The 27,916-nt window shown below is 42.5% G+C and overlaps 2 protein-coding genes across 4 annotated transcripts; one reads left to right on the plus strand and one right to left on the minus strand.

Annotated features, from left to right (window-relative positions):
* Positions 1-46: 46 nt before the first annotated feature.
* Positions 47-3,230, minus strand: inaa (internexin neuronal intermediate filament protein, alpha a; the record flags this gene model as incomplete). Its single annotated transcript, XM_083696174.1, has 3 exons — positions 47-266; positions 926-1,050; positions 2,163-3,230. 3 exons carry the CDS (start codon positions 3,228-3,230, stop codon positions 47-49), a joined length of 1,413 nt encoding a protein of 470 aa, XP_083552300.1.
* nt5c2a (5'-nucleotidase, cytosolic IIa) lies at positions 1,417-27,916 on the plus strand. Of its 3 annotated transcripts, XM_083695032.1 has the most exons (19): positions 5,937-5,955; positions 14,413-14,534; positions 15,829-15,867; positions 17,507-17,580; positions 18,072-18,189; positions 18,746-18,841; positions 19,597-19,688; positions 20,032-20,089; positions 20,219-20,312; positions 20,673-20,726; positions 21,197-21,280; positions 21,381-21,422; positions 21,532-21,639; positions 21,740-21,806; positions 21,993-22,163; positions 22,324-22,375; positions 24,838-24,898; positions 25,090-25,266; positions 25,568-27,916. In XM_083695032.1, the coding sequence occupies exons 2-19, from the start codon at positions 14,434-14,436 to the stop codon at positions 25,805-25,807; spliced, it is 1,728 nt and encodes a 575-aa protein (XP_083551158.1). In that variant the 5' UTR covers positions 5,937-5,955; positions 14,413-14,433; the 3' UTR covers positions 25,808-27,916. The 3 variants fall into 3 exon arrangements, with proteins under 3 accessions (XP_083551159.1, XP_083551158.1, XP_083551160.1); XM_083695033.1 differs by lacking the exons at positions 5,937-5,955; positions 15,829-15,867 and adding an exon at positions 1,417-1,467; XM_083695034.1 differs by lacking the exon at positions 15,829-15,867.

Here is a 27,916-nt window from a genome sequence, read left to right on the forward strand (position 1 = left end):
CTTTTCAAGTTTCTCTGGTTTGTGTGGATACGTTGAGTCTCCCTAGTTATGAGTTGATGTCTGCCTCATCATTCTTCCCCGCTTTCTCCACAGTCATGTCTTTGATGCTCTCTTTCCGTGCTTTCTTTTCCGTCTCTTTCTTCTTCCCGGTACTCCGAGAAGAGCTGGGGATGCGGGTTTGGTATCCATAGTGACTAGAGCCGTGGTTGGAGGTGGAGAATGATATCCCTGTGCTGAAGTGAGTCTCTTCCCCTTCCAACAGCTTTCTGAGGACCAAACAGAGAGTAAATGAAAATGTCCTATGTAATCATTTCAATTTATGTAAGTATAAAAATGCGTAACACATTATGTCAAGGTCTATGATAGGCCTGATAGATATTGAACCATTTTTGGGTTTTATTTCAATGTGGAAGTGGGGTTAGGAGGAGGAAAACATTACCTTATATTATGGTTAGTCTCGTTTGGTCTGGAGAATTTTAGATTAGCCGATCTGGTTTTAATTGAACTGGACTGAGCGATGGGAGAATATACTTTTTAGTGAAAATTTTATTGGATGTTACATTCCAAGAACCCTCCCCCAACATGCCCGTAGAATGGTTGTTGTTACTGTATGTGCGTCGTCTTTTCAAACAGGGTAGGATTTTTGTAGAGAGTTGTTGCCTATGCTAGTGTGCAACATTGAAGAAAATGTGAAGGAAAAACTAATTCAGTTTTTTTGGAGCAAGGTATTTGATTGATTTAGCGTGTCACAAGGCGTCACTCATTTCAAATGGGTTTTCACATCTTTGTAGCTACTTTCTGCAAATGATTCCCCAGGCTTTCTGAACTAGGAAAACCTGGTCTCAATAAGGTTAGGCCACTGCTAACCTTTTGCCAACAGGCCCAGATGTGGAAACAGTGGAGATATGGCGGAATAGTGGCCTACCTGTAGGCAGCAATTTCAGTGTCCAGGGCCATTTTGACATTAAGCAGATCCTGGTATTCTCGCAGGTGCTGAGCCATCTCATTCTTCATGACCCGCAGCTCATTGTCCAGTTGGCCAATAGTATCCTTTTTAAATGAGAAGTAGAATCAAATTAGACCTTTATGTTCTATGCAACAACAAAAAATAACTCATACATAAACTGAATAGACCCAGTCTCTCTGAACTGGCCCAGATCAATCAATCCCTTCTCCAGTGATGGGCTTAATTTGGTTCCATGCCTCATACCTCAAGTGTGTAAATATAGGCCTACAGTGTACTGCAGGTCCAAGTCACTTTACAGTGGCCTATGTGATATATGTTTACTGTTAGTACTTTCTGATATATCCAAATGCCCTACATGTATTTTCTACAACAACACAGTGTTTCTCAATGACGTTTGGATTTGAACTTTTCTTTCTCCATCATGACTCACCGTGCGTGACTGTCTAAATACGAGGTAGAAAACGGATAACCACTAATCCGATTTAGTGTACGGGTCAAGGGTTAGTACAATACAATGGGTTAGTTTAATGTAATGCACTGAGTTTGGTCATTCGGTACACAAGGTTTTGAGGCTATGTGAAACGACTACGACATGACATGAATTGAGTCATGGCTTTTTGGATCTGAGACTAGTGGCTAAGTGATGTAGGCTGCCGACATACCTGCGACCAGTCCAATAGTTTACCGTGGCATAATTCGAGCGGGACTTGACCCCGTTATGTAAGTGCCAGCAATCCTCTTAATTTGGAGAGCGCGTGGGCGGTGCTGTCTAATGCAGGCCGGCGCGTGTTTCAGCACCAAAGACAGAGAAACATGTCGCTTCAAAGGCACAATGTTTCACACCAAAGCATGCTTTTAAAACAATTAAACGTAGGGAACGTTTCGAAAGGGAATTATATTCATGTGACAGAAAATATATTTGCTATGCATGTTCATTTTGTCTTCTTTTGATGCATTTGTTGCGTAATCGCGCATACCAAGGCAAATGGACACGCACTCAAATACAATGTTTGCCTTAAAAATACTTATTTGCCAGTCTTTGCGTCGCCTCTGTCGCCTACTTTGCAATTGTACACAGTGAGGCAGGAATTTACAGTTGTCTCCTCTCTATCATCACAGGCAAACGAATAGACTATTGTCTTTAATGGCGCGGACTGTGCCAAGGTGTGCATGTGCGAGATGTCAAGTGCTTTACCTGAAAACCGGCAACTTCCACATTGTGTGTATCCTCCATCTCTCTGATCTGTCGTTCCAGAGTCTCGCTGGTCCCCCGCAGGGTGTCCATCTCGATAGTCTTGGACTGCAGTTGCCTCCTGAATTCCTTGATCTCCTCCCTGCTCGCCCGCACGACCTCATTACTCCTGGTGGCCTGCTCGTTCAACTTGGCGAACTTTGTCTTATACCACTCGTCAGCGGACTGTAGGTTTTTGGACGCAAGACACTCGTACTGATTGCGGATCTCCTTCAGAGCCGAGGTTAGGTCGGGTTTGGCCATCTCTACTTCTACTGATACCTGAGCCGCCTGCATCATGTCAGCCAGCTCAGCCAATTCCCCGTCATGGACCTTTCCTAGGAAAGAAATCTCATCCAGGAGAGACTCTACTTTGCGCTCTAGCTCCAGCCGCGCCACTGTGGCGTCGTCCACGTCCTTCTTGAACGACCTCAGGATCTGTTCGGCCTCTTCGCGCGCTCTTACCTCCTCCTCATATTTGACACGAAGCTTATGCAGGTCGTCGTCAATGTTGTCCCGCTCGATGAGGCTGTGGCATTTCTCATTGCTCATCTCCTCCACCTGTGCGCGAAGCTCGCGCATTTCTTGCTGGTACAGGTCCGCGATGCGAGAGGGCTCGCGCTGTCTCTGGCGCAGCGTTACCAGCTCGCTCTCCAACACGTTGTTCTGCTGTTCCAGGTTGCGCACCTTTTCAATGAACATTGCGAAGCGGTCGTTGAGGCCTTGCAGCTGCTCCTTCTCGTTGGTTCGAGTGACTTTGAACTCACTGTTCAGAACAGAGGTCTGAGTCAGGTCAAGGCTGTCGCTTGACACTGGCGAGAAGGAGCAGGACCGGCCGGACTTTCTGTAGTAGGACGCGGGCGTGGATGCACTGCTGCGGGACAGAGTCAGGGACCTGAACTCGCTGGAGGACATGTTGCTGCGTGACGACGCACTACTCGGGATACGAGATGGCGAGGCTGAGAAACGAGGAGCACCCCCGAATAACTTTCGGTAGGACGACGAAGCGTAGTGATCAGATCCGTAGCTCATCTTTGCGGTTGCCGAGAGGGGATATGAGAAGCTTTGCTTTGGCTTTTATAACAACGGTTTAGGCAGGCCGATCCAATTACGCAAGCCATGGCTATCACCTATTCACCAATCATACTGTAGGCTATAAACGCCGCTGGATTGTTTATGGTTTAGATTTTTGTTCTTAAAACTACTTTCTCAGTAAAATGTCACGCAAATACGAAAAAATAAGAATAATCCAGTCTTGCTCATAAGTAGAGTTCCCCTTCCGTGCGTGAAGCCTCAGGTGGAACTGTCCATGTAGAGGTGCTGATGTCAGAGAAGATTTTAACTCGTGTTTGCAGGTGAGCTGCAAAACAGAGTCTTCTCAACACTCGTTCGCCAATTCGTTTGCCATTTCCATTAATGTCTCTGGGAGTGAAGGGCTAAACGCCAGCCCCCTGCACCCAAAACATATTGCCATAGCAACTAGCGACTTTTTCAGTGGCAAAAAGTGGATTTTTGACTGGCCAAGTCAATATTCAGATTTAAATCGAATTGAGGTGAATTTAAGACGAACAGACCTTAAAACAAACAACAACTAAAGATGGCTGCAGTACAGGCCTGGCAGAGCATCACCAGAGAATATGCCCAGCGTCTGGTGGGGTCAATGGGTCGCAGAGTTCAGGCAGTTATTGCGTGTAAGGATTGTCGACCAAATACTAAACATGAGTGCTTAATTTGGACTTTATATGATGTGAAAATAGTATGTTTAAAATAAATGTACTTTCTAAATTATGAAACCAATCTGAAAGAAAAAAAATAACATTAGATTAAAGCTAAGAATCTCTACTTTAACCTCATAGTAATTGTTTGATTTCCAATCCAAACTGTTGAAGTATAGAGCCAAAAGAAGACAGAATGCTTCCACTTTACAATACTTATGGAGGGCACTGTATGTGGTCAGGGTCACACTGGAATCGCCATGAGTGATCCCCTGCATGCCGACGTTTGGAAGGCCCACCTTCACCTGTGTTGGCTCCGGGACCTCTTCCGGATGAAGTTGTGGAGGACACAGGTAGCCTCCACACAAGCCTCCACATTCTCCAGACTTCAGCCCAATGACACTCCTGTACATCCGCCACTGAGAGCAGAGGATGCCAAAAGTGCACTCCACCACTAACCTGGCCTGTGAGAGGCGGTAGTTGAAGATGCAGTGACATCTGGGCAGGTTGTGTCCTGGGTGGGGCCTCATGAGGTTGTGGAAGGCTTCATCACCCACAAAGACATGGGGGACTGGTCCCAGGGAGCAGTGCCTCAGGTGGGAGCCCCGGGTTGCCGTCTTAGAGCTTTCTTCCAAATGCAGAGCTGTGCAGGGTCACTGGCCTTGCCATAGGCACCGATGTCAATCACCCAGAATCAGTAGTTGGCGTCCACTACTGCAAAAAGGACATTGGAAAAGGTTCCCTTGTAGTTGTGGAACATCGACCCAGAGCAGGGTAGTGCCTTCCCATTGATGGAACTTCCCCAACTGCCGAAGATCCATCTCTCCTTGAACCCCTCCGCCATGCCCCTCCAGTCTTCCTCTTTGGGAACAGGCATCCACTCCTTCACAAGACCATCCCAGATGGCTATTGCCACCATGGACACAGTCTTTGCCACTGTTGACCAAGGCAATGGTCCTGTAGGAGTCGCCAGTCGCAAGGAATCTGTTATTTTTAAGCTTGCTATTACTGTGCCAAGCTGCCTCTGTATATATGTTCAGGATTTCATTTAACAAGTAGGCTATACAGCATCAGTCATTTCAACCTTTTATCTCTGTTTTGCTATAGGCCTATCTGTATTTCTATTTATGCTGTTTTACTTGTACCTTTCTTTTTCTATGTTGAGTGTATTGAGATTGTATAATGCACTTCAATTAAACTGCCTTGACTTCACTAATTGATTATTATTGATTTCAAGTGTTCAATTTGACGATGAAATCAATAAATCAATCAGTGAAGTCAAGGCACAGTTTATTTCAAGTGCATTATGAAATCTCAATAGATTTTATGCAATTCTCAATTAATTGATTCATTATTGATTTAGGGTTAGGATTAGGATTATTCGGTTAGGTTTATTCGTGAAATTAAATTGTAGCTTCAAACATCGATAATGTAGCTTGTTATTGCCATAGGCAGTTGACATATCCACTTATAGTAAAAGAGACAAATTGCCAGCCGCTCTGCTGGGCTAATGCTCTTCCAGTAGTTCGACTTCTTCCCTGCGATGCGAGCTTCGGCACTCTTTCGGAGCTGGAGGTTGATCCAGCCGACAGTAGTATCTGCAGAATCGGGTGAAGCCATATGGACCTTCTGTCTCTCCTCTGACTCAGCAGGGCGATGACAACCAGTTATCTTGGTGTCATTGTTGAATGAATTGCAAATGATACCAACATTTTTTATACATTTAGACCGTCATACATTTTGGAGGGAGACAGACTTTTTTTTCTATAATGTGTAACTATCACAAATATATTTTTTTTACAACATAGTCCCTAAAATGAATAAGAGGCATGATTGTACAAATTATGTTTTTTTTTTTTTTTTTTTTTTGATTACATATATATTGCATTTTGGAACACAAGTTTGGCCCACACTCCAGCACAGTAGGTGGCGTCCAACATTAACAACGTTGGACCAACCGCAGATAAATGTCGAAGAAGAAGAAGTAGTTTAGTCATAAGAAACACAACCGGACACCAACAACTCAGGTTTTGCCACCAGAGGTGAGTAGTCAGCCTTGTCCTCCGATAGTAGGAACGGTCATATTTACACCTGGTTTAATAAGCCAGACGTACACGTCAGAAACCAATAATTTCTGTGTTGTAGGAATTCTAATAGCGTATGTGTTGTAAATGTTAGGGCACATTAGAGTTGACTAGCTACTAGAGCTGTTAGCAGAAAGCTGGCCTAGTACTACCGTAGCTAAGCTAGCTAGCCAATGAGTTTGCGCCGTACTGGTTGCGGGACAAAGTTACAGTACTATGAAACTCTGCTTGCTACGCTTGCACAAACGTTAGCCTGGCATTAGTTTTTATTTTATTTTTATTTGCATTACCAGTTGTATACCTCTCTATGCTTCGTTGACAACACCAAATTAAAATATAGAAATAATAATTGACACAGATGGGGCTAGGAAAGCCCGAACCGCACACATACATAAACGATGTATAAAATAACCTTAATTAAAAAAAAAACCTGCTTCAAGTTATCCCTTGTTTGGTGTGTTGTTCTTTCTCGCGAAAAGTTTAAATGAAGTCAAAATAGTCACCTGTTTGACCCGTGTTGTCGTGTGGCTGTGATGTATCCCGAGTGCCGGGGTCGTGTCAGTATGTGTTTTCTTGTCATATAGTGTTCCCCGATAATTATGATTATTGTCATTATTTTATTCAGCACATTAATTTATTATCGCAATTTGTCAATTCAACACCATAATTGATATGTCATAGGCAAACATCAGCAATGTCTTACAGATGAATAGATTAAAAATCTGAATGTTTTGAATACATAATTATATTCTTACAGCCGACCTAAAGTGCATGGACATATCAAAGTCACTGTTATAATATTTACAAAAATGTGCCGAACAAGGGTATAGCATGATTGATATATAGTATAACATGATTGAGAATCATTACTGAAGTAGTAATTATAAATGCAGAAGTTTAGTAATATAACATTCCTATTCGTGGTAATTACTCATCATGAAACTGCTTTGGAGGATCACATGTCAAGTGTAAGCCAATATTGTTATTTTACAATAATTTTCATTAGATTACTCTTAAAAACAAACTTTCTGTCAGATCAGGAACACTGTCTGACACGCGAACACTATCTGGATATGACACTGGCTGTCAGTCGCATATCAAGGGGAATTAGGATTAGCCGGAGCCAGTAATACACCACCGCCACATAAAAAATGAAACATCTCATCTGATGAGTATTTTGACTTTATTTAAACTTTACGCAAGAACAACACAACAAGTAATTAGGATATTTTGAAGCAGGTTTTTATTCAGCGATAGAATGCGGCGGTGTGTTTTTCTGTTCTCTATGTATTTGTGTACATAGACGTTGTTGCTGCTAAGAAAATCCCCTAATAACAACTACAAAAGGACATTTCAATAGAAACTTTGTGTGCTTGCTTAGCAGGCGAAAATTATTCTAGTTATTAGTAGTGGAGGAAGTTTAGTGTCTTCCATATTTGAGATATTTTCAAGTAAGATAAATAAGCTTTTGGTGACCATTAAAACCCATGTACGTTATGAACCAAGTATCAAAATGATTTCTTCAGCTTTCTTAATTATGAGTTATGTGAACATTATGAAGTTGGTTTGGTGTTCCTAGCTTCAACAGTGTAAGAGCAGTAAGGTACGAAGAGCTTGGGGGTAGTTCAGTGGAGTGAGAGAGGAGGGTCTTCAATCTACTATAAGTAATTACTAAGTAATAAGTAACCTTAAGTAATACCTAACTAACCCAACAGTAAAGTTCTATACGCAAGTTGTTGAAGAAAGAAAGTGAGAGAGAGGGAGAAAACAATAAAAAGGTATGATACATTTTGACAGGTGGGCCTCTGGGGGATAGAGATGGTGCAGAGGTGATATTATGGGGGACACTGGCTGTAGTGGCCACGTCTGGCCACTATGGGTGAAATTGGGGCGCTGAGAAAGTGAGAAACCTTTGACATATCTTCCAAGTAAGAACATTGAAAAGTAAACTTGCAGTGACAATTTAAACCTAATGGAATGTTTATAGTGTTAAAGATATGTAGTATCAAAAAGCAAGTTTATAACATTTGAGCCAGAATACACATTGCACGGTTGAATTGGTGTTCTGGGTGTGCCCATGTTAAAAGATGAAAGACGAGTAGTGTATTCAATCTAGTCCTCCTATAAGTATATTAACCTTAAACTTACTAACCCAACAGTAAACATAATTTCTACTAAATGTGTTGAAGAAAGAGATAATGAGAGATAAGACAGGGAAAAACATGAAAAAGTAGGAAAAACATGAAAAAGTATATGGTATTACCAGGTTTACCAGGGTATATGGTATTACCAGGTTTACCAGGGTATATGGTATGACCAGGTTTACCAGGGTATATGGTATTACCAGGTTTACCAGGGTATATGGTATTTACCAGGGTATATGGTATTACCAGGTTTACCAGGGTATATGGTATTACCAGGTTTACCAGGGTATATGGTATTACCAGGTTTACCAGGGTATATGGTATTACCGTGCAAAAAAATAAAGAAATAACATAGTGTGGGGTTGGCGTGAGCAGTCTTTGCTCCTATATATTTAATCTACATTGAAAAATGTAATTGTTTATGTGGTGACTGCTATACTGTATGACATTTAGCCTAAACAATCATTTAAACTTTACATCCCAACCACAGCTTGACTACCCCACTGAACTACCCCCAAGCTCTGCAATTCTTCGTACCCTACTGCTCTTACACTGTTGAAGCTAGGAACACCAAACCAACCAACCACAGCTTGACAAACAGTTGGATAGCATAATATGATAGCTTAATAAGAAGCATCACACACTGCATTAGTAATAATATAACTTGTCTCATGTCCTATAGCCTACAGGCTATCATTTGTCTATAAAATATTGATTTAGTTACTGTTATGAGACTATGCTCTGGGAGTCCTAATTCCGCTTGCTTCTTTTTGAGCTCTCTTTTGGGACCAGCTGTGAGAGAAGGCGGCGGTAAAACAGATGAGCCCTGGCCAATTCAGGGCCCTGATGGCGGCTCTAATGTTAGCAGCTTTGTCAGTCGTTATGGCCGAGAGTTTAAGTGCCAGGCGGAGTGCATCAACAATGTTGTCCGCCGTGTGTTTTTTTTGTTGTTGTTGTTGAAAAACAGACTAGGAATTTTGACTGTAGTTTCCAGTCGGGTGTGACAAAGTGGACGGTTAACGACATGTATGGCGTCATGTCAGTGAATAGCTGTTTGAAGCCGACAGCAACTTGCATACAGACAGTGTTGCCAACTCCTCAGTAAGGAAAGTAGCTATTGGCTGTCCTAAAAGTCGCTAGAAGTCGCTAAATGACGTCATTGCCTAATTTGCATAATATCTCATTTGCATGTAATTGTAATGGACGCTGTAGGAGAGAGGAATAACGTAGTGGGAGAGACAAAAAGTGAGTGCTTTTTACCACACTCATCTGACTGAATAATCTCTCGACTTCAGCATTCGAGTGTGGCAAGGACAACACAGACACAGCAGCCATGGCAAGTTCCTGAAACGGGTTGATATCAGCTGCATCCCTGAACTTCTAAATCTCATTCCAGAAGCCCACTGTGTTTTTTGTTTCATCAATCTTGTCTATCTCTGCAGGAGAGTAGCCATGGAGCTTGGCTATTTTTTCTATTTCTCCCAGGCTCTTGTTGTGGTTTAGAGTTTCCTCTACATTGAAAACTGACATGTACTGCAATGCTTCGATGTTGTCCGGCAGTCTCACCCTCAACTCGTTAGTGAGGGAGATGGTGAAGGCTACACACCTCTTTTGGACATTGTTCTTGTCCTCAGGCGCAAGGTGGAGCTCAGCTGCCTTTTACTCAAAAAGGTAACCAAGGGATGGTTTGGGACTGATGTATCCATCAATTGGCTCTTTGAGTACATCAATATTTGCCAGTGGATTCAGCACCCTGCTTCTCACAGACTTTATCAGGCTAACCAAGAAGTTTAACAGGATCTACCTGCTCTCCCTCAAAAGCCTTGATGGCCAAATGTACCTCACCCAGCACTGACTTCAAAAAAGTCAGATACAAGATGTTTTGAGGATCACTGTACATGGAGTATAAAACCTATGCTTCCCCAATGTGATCACATGCTAGCATGGAACAGTGTTCAGCAATAGCTAATGCCATGGTGGCTTCAGCCTTTTTTGCAGTCAATTTATTTGATTTTTTTACTCATTAATGGCAGCTTGCTTTGGGTGGGACTGTTATAAGGCTTTGCCTTTTGAATATGTTTTTGAGTTGTCATGTGTTTTTTTTATATCACAAAGTTTGGCGTATAAATCAGCCTTACGATACATGCAGTATGCCCGTGTATCATCTCCAATAAACGGCTTCAACCAGCCTTTGAATTCAGGGTTTGATCCCCACTCCTTTCTGTATTTTTGAGCGTACAGTTTAGACATGATGAGCTAGCTAGCTAGATGTTTAGCTTATGTCACAGAGAGGCACACACACAGTGGACGAGGTGAGTAAGTGACTGAGGCTGTGTGAGTCAAATGCAGTAATTTATTTTAGTGTGACAGTGAAGAAACATTTACATTTACATCCTGCTCTGTAAACCAGGGCGGGATCAGCGGCGGCTTTGCGCACGCGCAATTCATTCACAAGTCTCCAAAACACCAGAAAAGTCGCTAGATTTGTCGCTAGTCGCTTTTGACAAAAAAAGTCGCTAAGAGGATTTGGAAAGTCGCCAGATTTAGCGAGAAAGTCGCCAAATTGGCAACACTGCATACAGACACGTATCTCATCCGTGCAGCTATTAATGGGTGTTTCAGTTTGAGGTGCGAGTGTAGATTATTTCCCATTAGTGTTCCCATCTATTTTTTCATGCAAATCTTGCAAATAACCTCGTCCAAATCTGCAGGCTCTCTTTTCTCGTCGGGTCGGAACCTACAATGCAAATGGCAGCAGTGGCATTGTTTTAGAGTCATTAGCGCTAGTCATCGTTTTTTCTTTGGTGGAAGAGGTCGTGCAGCAGCCTAAAAGTTACACTTGTAATTCTTTCTCCGACCACGCTGGCAGCGGCGCTGTTACACATTGTGAATTGACAAACATCGCTTAATTTGGCAGTTTGACAGATAATGGAGCAGAAATTTCATGTTGGTATGAAAAGCATACCGTGGACATTTTCAAATCCCGTGGGATACCATATTACCGTTCTACTGCTTAACCCTAGAACCCAAACGATCAGTGGCGAATTTACATTTGGGGCATGTGGGGCAGTGCCCAACCAAACTGGCGCTGTGGTGCAAGATACTCGTGATATCTGAACGTTGTGGCAACATGTATTTTAGATTTAAAACAAAATAGTGACTCAATTGTGAAATTGGTGTGTATAAATATAATAAACTTGACTCACAATCCTTATAGTGTTGTTTTTGAGTAATTTCTTTAGTGTGTGTGTGTGTGTGTGTGCTCGCTCGCAGTGCGGACTATCTCTCTACTGTGGGGCAGCGGAGCACTCTGCCCCATCGTTGCTAGGGGAACAACGTGAGCGTGATTGGCATAAGTAGGGAAAAACTCCCGCAAATTATATTTATATTATGTTTCTGCCCCTATGAATTCTGCCTAGCAACAGGTGGCGAAAAAATATTAAACGCTTATGTCGTTAACCTGGCCTGACGTGACAGGAAATAATCACAAAGCAATTCAGTTGATCTACTGTAAGTCTATCGCTAATGCTAGCTAGCTAAAGTTTTCTCAATTAATCGTGTAGATTAGTTGTTGACCGTGCGATTTTGTACATTGCCTTTGGAAGAGAAGTTGGAGATACAATGTTTAGGGCCAAACAGACCAGAAGACTTTGTCCTGCTTCAGGCTGGGGATAAAATGACCCGTACGTTCAAACAGGAATGGTTTGACAAAAAGAGATGGCTAACCGCTAGCACCTCGAAACATGCGCTGTTCTGTTTCCCATGTATGCTTCTTGGGGGGAGACTCTGTTGGGAGCATCGGCTGGATTCAAAGACATTAAACATCTGTCAGAAAGAACAACGAAGCACGAAAGCTCTGCGTTCCATCTGAATTGTGCCACGAAGTTGGGTTTACTAGGGCAGTTCAACATCCAGGCACAACTAGATGGTTCATATCGCCGTAGCATCGCGGAGTACAACAAACAGACCGAGGAGAATCGGTATGTTCTGTGTTAATGTGGCTTTTTTACAGTGTTATAGCCTCTGCTCTGGTGATATTTATTTTGACATTTAAAGAAATACAATTGATAAAACTTGATAAAAAACTTTCCTTCAAGTTAACAATGTATCGCATGCTTGTATTTTGATAAAGCATGCAAGTTATTGAAGACACGTGTCTGTCTAATCTTTTTACTTTGTTGCAGTATAGGCAACATCAATGTAGCCTTCTGTGTCGCGCTGAAGCGTATGAAGTGTATTCAGTTTAGTCATCTTTCTGCTCCCTGGCACTCACAGCGCAGCCCATAGCCTATGCCTACCGTAGACTACCTTTATTTTTTGTGATGGCGACGTCGTACAAAACTGCCCCCCAGAAATGCCATGCTAAAGTCGCCACTGCAAACGATACTGGATTTTTGGGTCCGATACTGATGCTCATTTATGGGGGGCAAAATTCACAGATAACCGATATAGTGTATATGCCGACATACAGTGCCCTGCGTAAGTAATGGGACAGTGAAACATTTTTTCTCTTTTTGGCTCAACACTACAAAAAGGTTTGATTTTAGGGTTAAATCAAACGATTACTATGAGATTAAAATAGAGATTCTCAAGTTTTATTTTATGGTATTTATATACATATTTGTTTCACTGTTGAGAAATTACAACAATTTATGCATAATCCCTCTTTTTCAGGGTACCCCCCCCCCCCCCCCCCCCCAAAAGCATTTCTGTAATCTATCTATGTAACGCAGCAATGTCCGGAGGTCCCATACTCTGTTATAGTAAACAGTAAACAATAGCCATGTGCGTAGTGCACAGTTTATCAAATTCGTCCTATACGCATCCTCAGATAATCTGTACTCTGCGTTTTTCAACGCAGTCTGAAATTGCAGCACCTCCAATTGAGCATCAGTTTTATTCTTTCAGCATTAAACTGGGCACAGATAAAATTCATGTCATGATAAAGGCTTTGTCATATAAAAAAAACGTAAAAACTGCAGACTGATGGGTATTCTTATAAGACAGTAAAGTACAATAAAACAAATTGATAGAAAGAAGGAAGACATGGATAATTGCATGTACTTACCTGTATTGTAGGCATCCACACTCCACAGCATTTATAGGCATTGATCAAATGATTGTGTCATGATGAATTATGTCATATTATCAGTAGATACAAGTTCAATATAAAATAAAGTATGTGACCACTGAATGATGGCATTACAACTACACACACTTTAATGCATTTGGAAAAGGAAAAGCATATTTTTTTGTGTGTAAATGAATTGCTTAGACTAATCAATGAATCAATAAAATAATCGACAACAGAATAATCGTTAGTTGCAGCCTTATAGGCTAGTCTTATTATGGTAGTCAGTGGAGTGAGTAGAGAGTGTAGGGTGGTTTTATTGGGGTACAACTTGTTGCCAAGACAGTGCATTGTTGTGTAATCATTCTAGAATTAGTTCTGTTGGTCTCATGCTGTTTTTATTTAAGAGTCCTGAATGTTCCAGGGCAGTTGCAGTAACAAAGGTGCTCACAGAATGTTGGCCTAAATAAACATTCCATGTTAACCGGATGAGATGTTTTGGACTTTCAAAAAGCTTCATAGTTTAAAAAGTTTAATAGGTATTAAAAAGCTTTTATCAGAGTTGATAATGTTGAGTTTTTGACACATTTTACAATTGAAATTGTGTTAACAGCTTCACAAGGTGTAAGATCAGCAGAGGTTAAAAAAATTTGCTGAAGGAAGCCCACTAATAGAAAATTAAGTATGACGAATGAACACTAGTGTGTTGCTTTGCAAGCACAAATAAATAGCCTGATGTCCACATTAATCCAATAGAGTTCCAAAGCATGCTGTCAGAATATAGTTGATTTTGAGCTTGTTGAACTTCCGATTCAAGCTGAAAATCACCATTAATTTTTCCCATCTGGATTTTTTCAAACAGCTAATATAAGCGTTGTGTAACATATATGCTGACAGTTTATTGTATGTTTTCTTGTCCGATTACCTAGTAAGGCCTCTAGGCTCTACACACATACATAGACACCGATACCTAATCACTCTGTGGCACGGTGGAACCCTTAACACTTGCTCATCGTATAATATCTCTGATATCCTCATGAAGGCCACAGTGGCCAAAACACCAATGTGTTAAGATCAGTCTGTTGTGTGGGAGGAGCTTGATGCAGTTCATTTTAGCCATGTGTTAGAGGGTTATAACATATCACAGCCTCACTTTTACTGACTACTTAGACTATTCTTGTCAATGATTCTTATCCACAGAAAACATTTCAACGGTTAAAGATGACGACTTCATGGAGCGACCGCCTACAGAACTATGCAGATCTCCCAGCTAATATGGACGGATTAGCTATGAAGAAGTATCGACGTGAGGCCTATCACAGGTACAGATATCTAACATACCAAAAAGCAAATACTAAATAATTGAGCCAAATAGGCCAGTCATTCTTAGGCCATTCCTCCCTCCACCTGAGTACATATGTTAGTGTGATCAACATATAGTATGTTTATGTGTGTCAGCATAGGAAATATATTGTGGGGAATTTGGGCAAAACACCCGTGAGAGTAGGCTAATCTTTGATTACTCTAGATTCAGTCTGTTGAAGCCAGAGGGAACTCTCGTGTTGACCACTGTCTCTACTCTAGACCTATATCATCACACGTGTGTGAAACACCCTTTCACACACTATACAAAATTAGACTCCATTTGTATAAACGAGTCCTTGTAAATTTGGAAGAGAACTGAAGGAAGACTTAGTAAGGATTTGATACAGTGGACCAAGCAGCAGTTTACCACTATGCACATCCAGAGACTGTTCTAGTCTTGTTATCATGGTGTGCACCTTTCTTCTTCAATCTGTAGTTGAAAAAATACACTCATGGAGCACTTTATTAGGAACACCTGTACACCTTCTCATGGTGGAGGTGGTGTAATGGTGTGGGGAATGTTTTCTTGGCACATTTTGGGCCCGTTAATACCAATCAATCATCGCTAGAATGCCACAGCCTATTTGAGTATTGTTGCTGACCATGTGCATCCCTTCATGGCCACAATTTACCCATCTTCTCTAATGGCTACTTCCAGCATGATAATGCACCATGTCATAAAGCAAAGGTCGTCTCAAACTGGTTTTATGCACATGACAATGAGTTCAGTGTTCTTCGGAGGCCTTCCCAGTCACCGGATCTGAATCCAATAGAACACCTTTGGGATGTGGTAGAACAGGAGATTCAAAGCTTGAAAGTGCACCTGAAAAATCTGCAGGAATTGCATGATGCAATCATGTCATCATGGACCAGAATCTCAAAGGAATGTTTCCAACATCTTGTGGAATCAATGGCACAAAGTTTTGGGGCTGTTTTGTATAGTGTTCCTAATAAAGTGTTTGGTGAGTGTACATGCTGGCTTCAAATAACGACAGCGTGAAACAGCATGCATTCATTACCTATTCAACAAGTCTAAAAGCTATGGCAGAACCTGATCTAGAGGGAGGAGGAGAAGGGAAGGGGAGGAGAGGAGAGGAGAGGGGAGGAAAGAGAGGGAGAAAGCACCCAACACACACACACACCCACACACACACACACACACACACACACTTGCATCACTGGAGAGCAGGCAACAGCAGCAGCTTCACGTTCAGTGGTAATGCTATCGCACATGTATTCTCTATTACAAAGCTTTCCAAGGGAACTGGCCCAATACCATCCTGCAATGAGGTACGCCAAACTTTTGTTGTTGAACTGCGATTACTGACTGAATTATCCAATTTATTTATTTATGTGTATTCTCCATTCAAATCCCATGAAACCCCATTTGTACTGACACTACTGTGTGCCTACTGGGTGGATTGGTCCCCTGAGGTGGTAGAACATGATGGGCGTGAGATCTTGATGGAGCTCTCTCCCCACTACTCTGTCATTCTCTCTCTCCATGCATCTCCTCTCTCACCCCCACTCCCTAACGCCACCATCTCCATCACCATCAGTCGGAAGTATTATGTCTTCAGGCCAGTTGCTGTGTCGTGAGAAACAGCAGGGATTTGTTGGAGTGAGGTTAGATGGGTTGTTGGGTCGCTTAGTTTCCTTTTGGCTGAGAAATACATCATCATCAGCATAACATTCCAAGGCGCATTGCAAGCTACCATTGTTTATATTGTGACCTCATATCAGAGTACAATATCCTTGTGGTCAACACTGGTGTTAACACGTCCTTTAGTGTCAGAATGAAATACAGTTACAAAGTGTCAGCTCCAAAAGATCAGTGAACATCAATAGTTAGAGTCCTTACAGAGGTGTGTGTGTGTGTGTGTGTGTGTGTGTGTGTTACCTTCTCTTCTGAATGACTGGTGATGCTCTATTCTCTTCTGTTGTTAGTTTGAGATGAGATTTGCTCTCTTATGTTACTTTATTGGAGTAGTGGTCAAATAGGGGTTGATTGTGCTGCATACTCAGAAGAGTTTATCTTTTCCAAAGCCTTTCAATCTGCTATTTGACAGCAGAGGACAAAGCACTTGTCTGATCTGATTTCCACTCAAGCGTGAGAGCGTAATTGACTCATGTGCGTAGGCTATGCATTTATGGTAACAATAATTAAATACAATTGAATTACTTATCCTAACTATGCAGTGTCAATTTACAGGTTTTGAGGGGGAAATGGGGAAATTGAAGTTTGAAGTTCAGATGTGTCCTGCAGACTGCGTAAACAATTTAGAACTAGCTTGTTATTGATATTGTTATATATTTTCATTTTGAGTGATACTTTGGTTGCTTCCTTCATAGTTCTTCATAAATGACTTCAGAAATGTCGTCTCCCATCCAACAACAATCACTTCTTGTGTGTGCCAAATGTGACAGAACAGTGTTGCAACTCTGACTCTTGTCTGTTTTTTTTTCTTTTTTCTTTTTCACAAAAGAAAAAAGTGATTCCTCTTTTGTTTCTGAGTGGATTTCAGCTAATTTCCTCCTCACTTGTTTATTTTCATGCAAAGAACAATCATTGTTGATGTACTATAGAGGTTAACAATGACATAATGATCTCACTCCATGGTTGACTGTTTTAATAGGCCTATTAGATGTTTTGAATAGGCTAGTAGAGTTAGTCTGTCTTGTCAAGACTTTTAGGCTCTACCCACTGTGTCTGCTTCTAAAAGACACAGTGGATGTGGAAAGACGCTAGAAGATCCTCAATTTACTCCTCTGTATCAGGAAGGAAACATTTACAACATGCAGTGGTCAATTTCTGAAATGTTGAACTTTAGCCCTTTTCCTTTAGAAACTTCTGATTTCATGCCCTCCCTATAGGATCATGTTCATTATCAGAGCTTCTTGCTGACTGTATTTTCTTCTTCTTTCTTAGAGTATTTGTTAACAGAAGCTTGGCAATGGAAAAGATTAAGTGCTTTGGCTTTGATATGGACTACACTCTGGCAGGTAAGTGCAATGTCATCAACAGTCATGTGAGTGTGTGTGTGTGTACATCTATAGTGCATATAGAATGTGTTCACTCCCTGGCATGTAAGGAGTCTCTCTATAGCTCTCTTCTCACAAGTGGCCCAGCTTTGCTCTTACATGAGACACGTAAACTTGATGACACCCACCCTACACAGACGTCACCCTCTCAATCCCCCTCCTTCCACCCTCCTCCCCCCTTCCCCTACTCCTTCACCCCTCACTCCATTCCTCCGCAGGGACTATGTACTGTAACCGAAGCTTCTCAGTTCCAGCTGTTTATAGGGACCTGCCTGGTCCATAAACAAGCTGTTGCTGAGGGGGCTGTAATTCCACACACTGGCCAGGGTTAAAGGGGTGTGTGTGTGTGTGTGTGTGTGTGTGTGTGTGTTTGCGTGTGTGTTTGCGTGTGTGTGTGTCGATATGTTTTACTCAGTGCTACAGTCAATTTATCTCTCTCTCCCTGTCTGCAGTGTATAAATCTCCAGAGTACGAGTCGCTGGGTTTTGACCTGACTGTAGAGCGCCTTGTCTATATCGGTTACCCACAGGAGCTGCTCAACTTTGTCTACGACCCCACCTTCCCCACCAGGTCTGTTCAACATACATGTCAGTTATTGTATTAATACTCATTTCAATATCTTAAGTTTAGATTAGATTTGATTCAACTTTATTGTCATTGAGATCTAACCAGATACTGCAAATAGTGGCTTAATGCATTATACAGTGGAACCTCGAGATACGAATTTAATCCGTTCCGAGACTTCCTTTGTAAGTCAAAACATTCGTATCTCAAAAAAAAAAAAAAAAAAGGGTTCGTGTGCAGGCGGCTGCCAGTTCTCGCGCGCGGCTGCCACTTCTCGCGAAAAAAAAGGATTTGTATCTCAAATTTTCATTCGTATCTCAGAGCACAAATTCTACGAAATTTCAATTCGTAACTCAAAACATTTGTATATTGGGGCATTCGTATCTCGAGGTTCCACTGTATGAGTATTAAACTATCTATTAAGGTTACTGTTTTATGGCAATACTTGAGTAAACAAAGATCTAAATAAACAGACCACACAGTCTCTCCCCCCCACATACACACACACAGACACACACACACAGACACACAGCTCTCATAAGCTCTCCCTCTCTTACATCAGGGGCCTGGTGTTTGATACAATGTATGGGAATCTGCTCAAGGTTGACGCTTATGGCAACATCCTGGTGTGTGCCCATGGCTTCAACTTCCTAAGAGGGTGAGTTCTGCTCTTCGTACAGTAGTACACTCGATAGTTTACACTCACATGCACACCAGGGTTTCCGTTTTGCTGCCGGACAATGTAACCGGCAACATTTTAATTTACCGGACATCCATATGTTTAATGCATTCTTGAGCGCACCCACGGTGCTCAGTATAATATAAATTACATTTTGATTATGTTAATTCATCTAAACAAAAGAAATTAATTGTAAAGCTGTAATAAAATAAAGTTGAACAATGTTCTTATTCCAACATGACATGTTTGATTGAAAAGAAAAACATTGCATCTTGCATCTGGACTCGATAAACAGCAGTAGCGTATATCAAATAGCGAGAGAGAGAGCAACATAATGTAAGATGGAGGAGGAGGGTGAACATTACCGTATTTTGGCTATTTGTCCCGATTCCCATTTTCCACAATAATATGTTGTTTTCACAGTCATGTTCATCATGGCACATTCAGTCATTCACTCCAATGTTATAGGTTAGTGCATGAATGACCTCTACAAACATCGGAGCGCGTGCTCTGGCATGCTGGACCGTGTGTAAAGTCTTTCAAAGCGCATCAGAATATTTGTTCAAAGCGCCTCTTTCATGAAGGCCTGCTTTAGAGGTAGGCATAAACGTCTATATTGTGTTGAGTCGAGGCTACAACAAGACCTGTCAGGTGTCTTTGCTCACTGGTCCATTAGGGTTTGGGTCTGAGACTAGAGAGCTCTACCCCACCAAGTTAACTTTGATCTCTTCTAGGCCTGAGACTAGAGAACTCTATCCCACCAAGTTTATCCAGCGTGGAGACATGGACCGCTTCTACATCCTCAACACACTCTTCAACCTCCCAGGTGAGAGAGAGAGCGAGAGCACGCACGCACGCAGTCTTCACTGTAGCCCCCTCACAGCCCTACTACACTAGGGAGTCACTCTGCGTGCCATGGCTGGGTCAGACTTAGGGGTGATGTGCATGTGCAGTGCTAGACCTAGTCCCACGGATGCTATCTGTCATCGTTGTAGAGTCCATCTCAAATACTCTACTCTGCTCCTGTAGTTGATTGTGTTCGGACACTGATGTTTTATGTCATACAGTATTTGTTCTGTGTAAGTTATGTGGGGGGAATATTTGTATTTTGTGTGCCTGTGTCCCGAACACTGGTTTGAAATTACATCATCACCCCTCTCTCTCTTCAGAAACCTACCTCTTCGCTTGCCTGGTTGACTTCTTCTCCAACTGCTCCAGATACAAAAGGTGAGCACAGGGATTCCCCCCCCTCTACAAGTACTGCAGCAGACACCCATGTTTTGTTCTCTTATGTGTGCCACTAATGTGCAGATGGAACAGTGAATGATTTAATTCCACATGTTATTCTGCCCTCAGCTGTGAGTCTGGCTTTAAAGATGGAGACCTCTTCATGTCCTACAAGAGTATGTTCCAGGACGTCCGAGATGCTGTCGACTGGGTCCACTTCAATGTAAGGAGCTAACCCTAACCCTAACCCTCCTTACTCCCACTTCCTTAAAGATGCACTGCAGGGGTTTAATTGTTCATTGTTTACCTCAAATTGTGTGCTGCGTTGAGTGCATGTTTATCATATATGATATATCAATATATCTCTTGCCACACAATCCTTAATTTTAGGCTTACAAACTTTGGCAAAATAAGATTATGCTCATGGGCATTGGGCAATGACGGCATTATTTCTGACTATTTAGGTGACTCCGTTTGGCTCAAGAGCACCCCAGAGGCAAAATCCTCCATAATGTAACTTGAACCCTTTTTCAGTCGGTCACTCTGCCTCTTATCTGTGTTTTATTACCTCCCCGTTTTCTAGGGATCTTTAAAGGAAAAGACAGTTGAAAACCTGGAGAAGTATGTGGTTAAGGATGTAAGTAAACCTCAAAGACAAAGTGAGATTATATACCCACAAGTATAATCCAACACGTGGCGGACGTGCATAAAGATATTGTTCCTACAGTTTCATGTCATTTAATGCTACGACCCCAGCCATCATTCATAACCATAATGCATCTTTGCTGATTTGAGCTGTCGCGAATGTGCAGCATAGGTTTCACTCTGTTTATCAATTTTTCGTTTCCGTGTAAGTAGGCTACAGCATGTTACCATCTATTGCTTCTGCACGTCAGAATCTTTTCAAAATGATGCACTGACATAATGTTCGTGTTGCACTGTGGTACGTGTATGGAGGACTAATGGCAATGATGGTAATGCTAAATGACGTCACGCCCTCTGTATGCATTATTGACTTGACTTGTAAACCTCACTTTACTATTGTAACACTTGTGACTGTCACCTGAATGAAGGCTATGAGATGGTGTGTTTTGTCTCTCTCTCAAGGGGAAGCTGCCTCTCCTCCTCAGTCGGATGAGCGAAGTGGCCAAAGTGTTCCTGGCCACCAACAGTGACTACCAATACACACAGGTGAGTCCCACTGATTATGGCTCAAACACACAATACATCTGTCAATCAGTCATTCAGTTCAAATCACTTGATCAATAACGTTATCTGTTTATTGTTTCAGAAAATCATGACATACCTGTTTGACTTCCCTCATGGTCCAAAAGTAAGGCAAAATGACTGGCTAAACGGCAACATTTAAATTTGTATATTGGTGCGGAGGATGCTCAGTTGCTGTGTGTGTGTGTGTGTGTGTGTGTGTGTGTGTGTGGCAGATGGGCACAGCCCATCGTCCCTGGCAGTCCTACTTTGACCTGATCCTGGTGGATGCCCGCAAGCCTGTGTTCTTCGGAGAGGGGACGGTGCTGCGGCAGGTCGACACGGTGAGTGTCTGTCAAATCAACACACTTATGTTCTCTTTGCGTGTGTGTACTGCATTTCAAGAGCTATGATGACCTGATGAGTATGTGTGTGCTGTTGCAGACCACTGGCCAGCTGAAGATTGGCACATACACAGGACCTCTGCAGCACGGCATCGTATACTCTGGAGGTAAGTAACACACTCAGGGAAATATCATCACATGTACACACACAGTGAACACACTACACTCCCTCATACATTTGATGAATTTAGTGTTGACTGTAGTCTGTAAGGATACACCACATGCCCTAGTGAGTGTGTGTCTGTGTGTTAGATTCAGCAGGAGTGTTTTATGTGCCATCTCTCCTTTCTCAGGTTCCTCTGACATAGTGTGTGACCTGCTGGGAGTGAAGGGGAAGGACATAGTGTACATCGGGGACCACATCTTTGGAGACATCCTAAAGTCCAAGAAACGCCAGGGCTGGAGGACCTTCCTGGTTATCCCTGAACTGGCTCAGGAGCTGCATGTGTGGACTGACAAGAGCTGTGAGCTTCACACACACAAACGCATACACAAATAATCAATACAAATACCAGATATCAAACTGATGATGTGGCACGTGAGAACAGTACGTATGTGATTGTTTGTGAGTCTCTGCTCTACTCATGTTTTTATCTCCCACAATCGTGTGTTTCTGTTTTTCAGCTCTTTTTGAGGAGCTGCAGTCTCTTGACATCTTCCTAGCAGAGCTTTACAAGTGAGTTTGTGTGTGGCCCCTTCGACAGTGCCCTGCGAAAGTAATGGGATAGTGAAAATGTTTTCCTTCTTTCATCTCTGTACTCCAAACATTTGGATATGAAATCAAACAATAACTATGAGGTGAAAGTACAGATTCTCAGCTTTTATTGTAGATATTGGTTTCACCGTGAATACATTATAACACTTCAAGATTCTTTATTTGTCACGTGCATACAAGTATACAGTGAAATGCAAAAGTGACAGTGCCACAGAGTAGTGCAACAATACAATACGTTTTAAAATAGAATAAAATAAAAATAGAGGTACTAAAAAATATACAGTATGGACAGTATTAACAGTATAAACAATATGAACAGTATCAGCAGTAAGCAATATAAACAGCAGATGGATGATTATGTGTGTGCATATGTGTTATGATGTCAGTGAGTGTGTGAGTGACTTGAGGGGGGCACTGGTGGGATCATCGTTGATGATTCTGATGGCGTGGGGGAAGAAACTCAGCCTTAGCCTCTCTGTTCTTGCTGCATGACAGCGGAGGAACAGTCCGTTTTTCGGGTGGTGAGGGTCCCTCATAATCCTGTAGGCTCTGGTCCTACACCTCCTGATGTACAGGACATGGTGAGGGGGGGTTGGAGCTCCCATTGTCTTTTCTGCCAGGCGTACCACCCTTTGCAGAGCTCGCCTGTCCTGGGCCGTGCTTTTACCGTACCAGACGGTGATGTTGCCAGCCAGGATGCTCTCCACAGCTCCTGAGTAGAAGGACTGAAGGATCCTCCGGGAGACTTTGAATTTCCTCAGCTGCCTGAGATGGAACAGGTGCTGCCTTGCCTTTCCCACCAGAGAACTGATGTGGGTAGTCCAGGTCAGGTCTTCTGAGATGTGGACTCCCAGGTATTTAAAACTGCTCACCTTGTCCACAGCAGTCCCACCAATGTCCAGGGGTGTGTTGGACCTTAGTTGTTGTTGTGCTCTCCCGAAGTCCACAATCAGCTCTTTTGTCTTGGAGACATTCAGGATGAGGCTATTCTCCTGACACCAGAGTGACAGGTCCGCCACCTCGTCCAGGTAGCCTTTCTCATTGTTGTCAGAGATCAGCCCCACCACGACCGTGTCGTCCGCAAACTTAATGGTGGAGTTTTCGCTGGACTTAGCCACACAGTCGTGGGTGTACAGGGAGTAGAGGAGGGGACTAAGGACACAGCCCTGGGGGGACCCTGTGCTCAGTGTGAGTGAGCTGGAGGTGTGTCTACCCACCCTGACCACCTGTGGCCTGGCCATCAGAAAGTCCAGGATCCAGGCACACAGGGGAATGTTCAGTCCTAAACCAATCATCTTATCAGCCAGTCTGGTGGGGACTATGGTATTGAACGCTGAGCTGTAGTCTATAAACAGCATTCTCACATAGCCCCCCTTCTGACTGTCAAGGTGAGAGAGAGTGGTGTGGAGGACCTGGGAAACTGCATTGTCCGTAGATCTGTTTGGTCTATATGCGAACTGCAGTGGGTCCAGGGTCGGAGGGAGGGAGGAGCACTTATTATACTTAATCCCCCTATTTTAGGCCACCAAAAGTGGTTGGACAGATGTAATTTCCAAATTAACTAAACTTGTAAAACTCATGTTTAGTATTTGGTTGACAATCCTTTGCATGTAATGTTTGCATTGCCTGCCAGGCCTGCAATGCAATCGTTTTGAGGACCTTTTGCCTTAATTCTTCCTTGGTCTACCAGGCTGTTTCTGAGCTCACCAGTGCTTTCTTTCATTTTAATGATTTTCCAATTATGATTTGGTAGGGTTAAGGTTTTGGCTTTGTTTCTGATATTTTTTTTCTGATATTTCTGCCTCATAATGGCTTTCATTGATGTCTTTTTGGTTCTCATGTTGACAGACATCAAAGGCAAACGCAGAGCCTAGAATCAATACTAGCCATTGATAGCTCTCTTATGACTGCACAAATGATGTGACAGAACACACCTGTCAAGCCAATTGGCCCATCACTTTTGGCACCCAGAAATAGGGGGACTATTCATAAAAAGAGTTGTTATTTATGAATGGTGAAACCAATGTACACAAATACCATCAAATAAAGGCTGAGAATCTCTGCTCTAACTGCATACTGTAGCAATTGTTTGATTTAAAATCCAAACTTTTGGAGTGTAGAGCCAAAAGAAGAAAAAATGCCACATTTCTTACGCAGGGCACTGTACCTCTCCGACATGCTACACACCCACACTCCTACCCTATCTATGCCCGTAATTCCCCAAGACTGTGCTCCCTAACCCTAACCTGCCAGCACCATAGGAAGTGTTGTATCAACCCAGTGTACATTCTTATCTACCCCACCTCAAAATGGTGAGACGAGCACAAATCATGATAATTCGACCCGACCCCATAAATCACTCTCTCTCTCTCTCTCTCTCTCTCTCTCTCTCTCTCTCTCTCTGTCTCTCTCTCCATCCATAGACATCTGGACAGCAGTAGCAACGAGAGGCCTGATATCAGCTCCCTCCAGCGCAGGATCAAGGTACACAGCTTGTTCTGTGTCACACACAAACACAGTATATATGCATGCACCACGCACACATTCATACTGGCACTGCATCAATACACACTACACACCACTCAATGTGTGCACAAACCAAACTCACATTATGCATATCATCCACACTATGTAACTCCTCTCTTTCTCTCGATCTTGCCCTCTCTCCTCTTAAGAAAGTGACCCATGACATGGACATGTGCTATGGGATGATGGGGAGCCTGTTCCGCAGCGGCTCCAGACAGACCCTGTTTGCTTCACAAGTGATGCGCTACGCAGACCTGTACGCCGCGTCCTTCATCAACCTGCTCTACTACCCCTTCAGCTACCTGTTCAGAGCTGCGCACGTACTGGTGAGTGGGGGTAACGCTAGGTTACACTTCATATGTGTGTGTATCTGATGAGTCTATCTGAACAAATACGGTCCACACGTCACAAACTGCAGAATGTAAACAAAACTGTAGACACTGGAGACAGGCGTCAGTGTTATGATTGCTAGCAAAAGAGATTCAGTGTGGTAATTTATGGTTAATTACGCAATTTACCTTACCTGCAAGCTTTGTAACTTTTGCTAGCAATTATAACAATGATGAGGGTTTGTGACGTACAAATATCCATAGCATATTGAGAGCACCCCCCTCCACACCCTTTCAGATGCCCCATGAGTCGACAGTGGAGCACACCCACGTGGACATCAACGACACAGAGTCGCCACTGGCAACGCGCAACCGTCACGACATGGACCTGCACGACTTTGAGTGCAAACGCCACCAGCTGACCCGCTCCATCAGTGAGATCCAGCCCCCCCACCTATTCCCCCAGACCCCGCAAGAGATCACCCACTGCCACGACGAGGATGATGATGAGGAGGAGGAGGAGGAAGAGGAAGAGTAGGCAGGGCGAAGAGGCTCAATATGGAGAGGGATGTTAGTATAGCCAGATCACTGAATATCCACAAGAAAAGGGAATGAGGGCATGGGAGCTACCTGGAGTGTGAGCGTGTCACTGTCACACATTGATTTTACTTGACCATCTTTAACTCTTTATTCTGTTTTGTTATTTTGCTTGGTGGGTTTCCAGTTTCACAGACCAAACAAAAGAGACTGCTAATGATGCTGATGATGCTGACAACAAGGTTCCTCCCACTTTGTATGCGTTGTCTCTTGCACCATTATGCATTCACTATTTCATTTATCAGCCATGTATAGTAGCTTACTACTGCTGCCCCCTACCAGTTTGTGTTTCACTGAATGTCCTTAGCTGACTAAGTGCACCAAAAGAGTACCGTTCCCTTGGGTAATGTTTCAACCACCTAAGGCACAAGTACAGAATTGGACATGCACTACTAGACTATATACAGTTAATAGAGTGATTTTTCTCGAACCGTTGCTGAATAGTATTTTTACAGGAACATGTAGACTGCTGAGGTACAGCACACGTCTGTGGTACAGCACACGTCTGTCTCAAATGTGACAAATAGACATATCACATGACATGGCAACTGCAGATCCTGCAGTCGGAATTCTGCTCCAGAACTCCTTTAGATATCGGGTTACCTGCTCTGGGAAAACTCCTCTTCCTACTGTACCCAGAAACATCCCCCTCTAAATTGTAGACTACATTTCCCTGCATTCACCTGTATCCTGCAGCTCAGCCAATCAGCTTTAATATTTATCCTGCCTCTGCTGAACCCCTACCATCTATGTTGTACTCTGTGTACAAATCATGGCAATATTTTTACTCAGACCATTTGTGTCTCTTATTAAATGCTGGTTACCAACTCCCTAACACGGTTACTGCCTTAGTCTTGTCTGCCTCTGAAACCTGGATTTGTGAGATTTAATGTATATATGCAAGATTAGTAAATTTGTGTGTCTTTAATATTAGCCTAATGTTTGAAAGAGAAACACTCCAGGTGACAGCAGGTACGCTGCTTCTGTTAATTACTGGAAGGGTTCTGGACGTGATGTGTTTAACTCTGTGGAATTGGAACTAGTTGCAATTTGTTACATGTTGTCTTAGTTCATCATGCAGATGTAAACATTTAGAAAATGTTAGTTATTTTGTTGAAAGCTTCAAAGTCTCTCAAACATGGTATTGCAGTTTCCTGCATTTCCTCAAATACTAGCTTTAACTACTGTAAGTATTCAGCTGCATGAATATCTGTCTGAGGCTTGTTACAAATCTGACTCACCGGGGCCTTTTAATGTATAGAGACGTTACTATATCTGGATTGATTTAGAGTCATAGTAAAAAAATGTTTTTATTATGCAGTATGAGGAGTCATGTTATAAGATATTAAATCCTGCACTGCGAGATTCTGCAATATGAGCTCAGATTGATATACAGACTTGTTTGAATATATATGTTTGTGTGTAAGTATGTCTATAAGTGCTTCTGATTCACGTTAAGTTGCCTCAACCCATTTCCCCCAAATGGTTTATTTTTTACCTCCTAATGTGGGTCAAAGGTTGTGCCAACGTTTGTCGGTAAGATACACACTCAAATGAATGGTTGTTTATAAGGTTGTTTTATAACATTTTGACTTGAAATGTTTTCACTGTTACTGGAACGAGTCTGTACTGCCTCTGCTGTAAGTTGAATACTGTTGACAGACATTTTGAATATAGAGGTCTCATTTTTATGTGGTGGATTTACCTGCACAGTAATGAATGCCATGCCATTAATTTTGAAAATATGTTTTCCCACTTTTTAACTGTTATAATTTTGTTGTTGATATTTGTTGTTTTTCAAGAATTGTTTGAATGTTTTGAAATTGAAACAACAGGTTTTTTGAATTTTCTGAGAACTCTTCTTTCACCGCATAGTAATTGCTTGATGATGGAGAGAAAATGCTTCACTATCCCATTACTTTCGCAGGGCACTGTCGAAGGGGCCACACACAAACTCACTTGTAAAGCTCTGCTAGGAAGATGTCAAGAGACTGCAGCTCCTCAAAAGAGCTGAAAAACAGAAACACACGATTGTGGGAGATAAAAACAT

This window comes from Argentina silus (assembly GCF_951799395.1).
Source record: "Argentina silus genome assembly, chromosome: X".
Classification (NCBI taxonomy): Eukaryota; Metazoa; Chordata; class Actinopteri; order Argentiniformes; family Argentinidae; genus Argentina; species Argentina silus.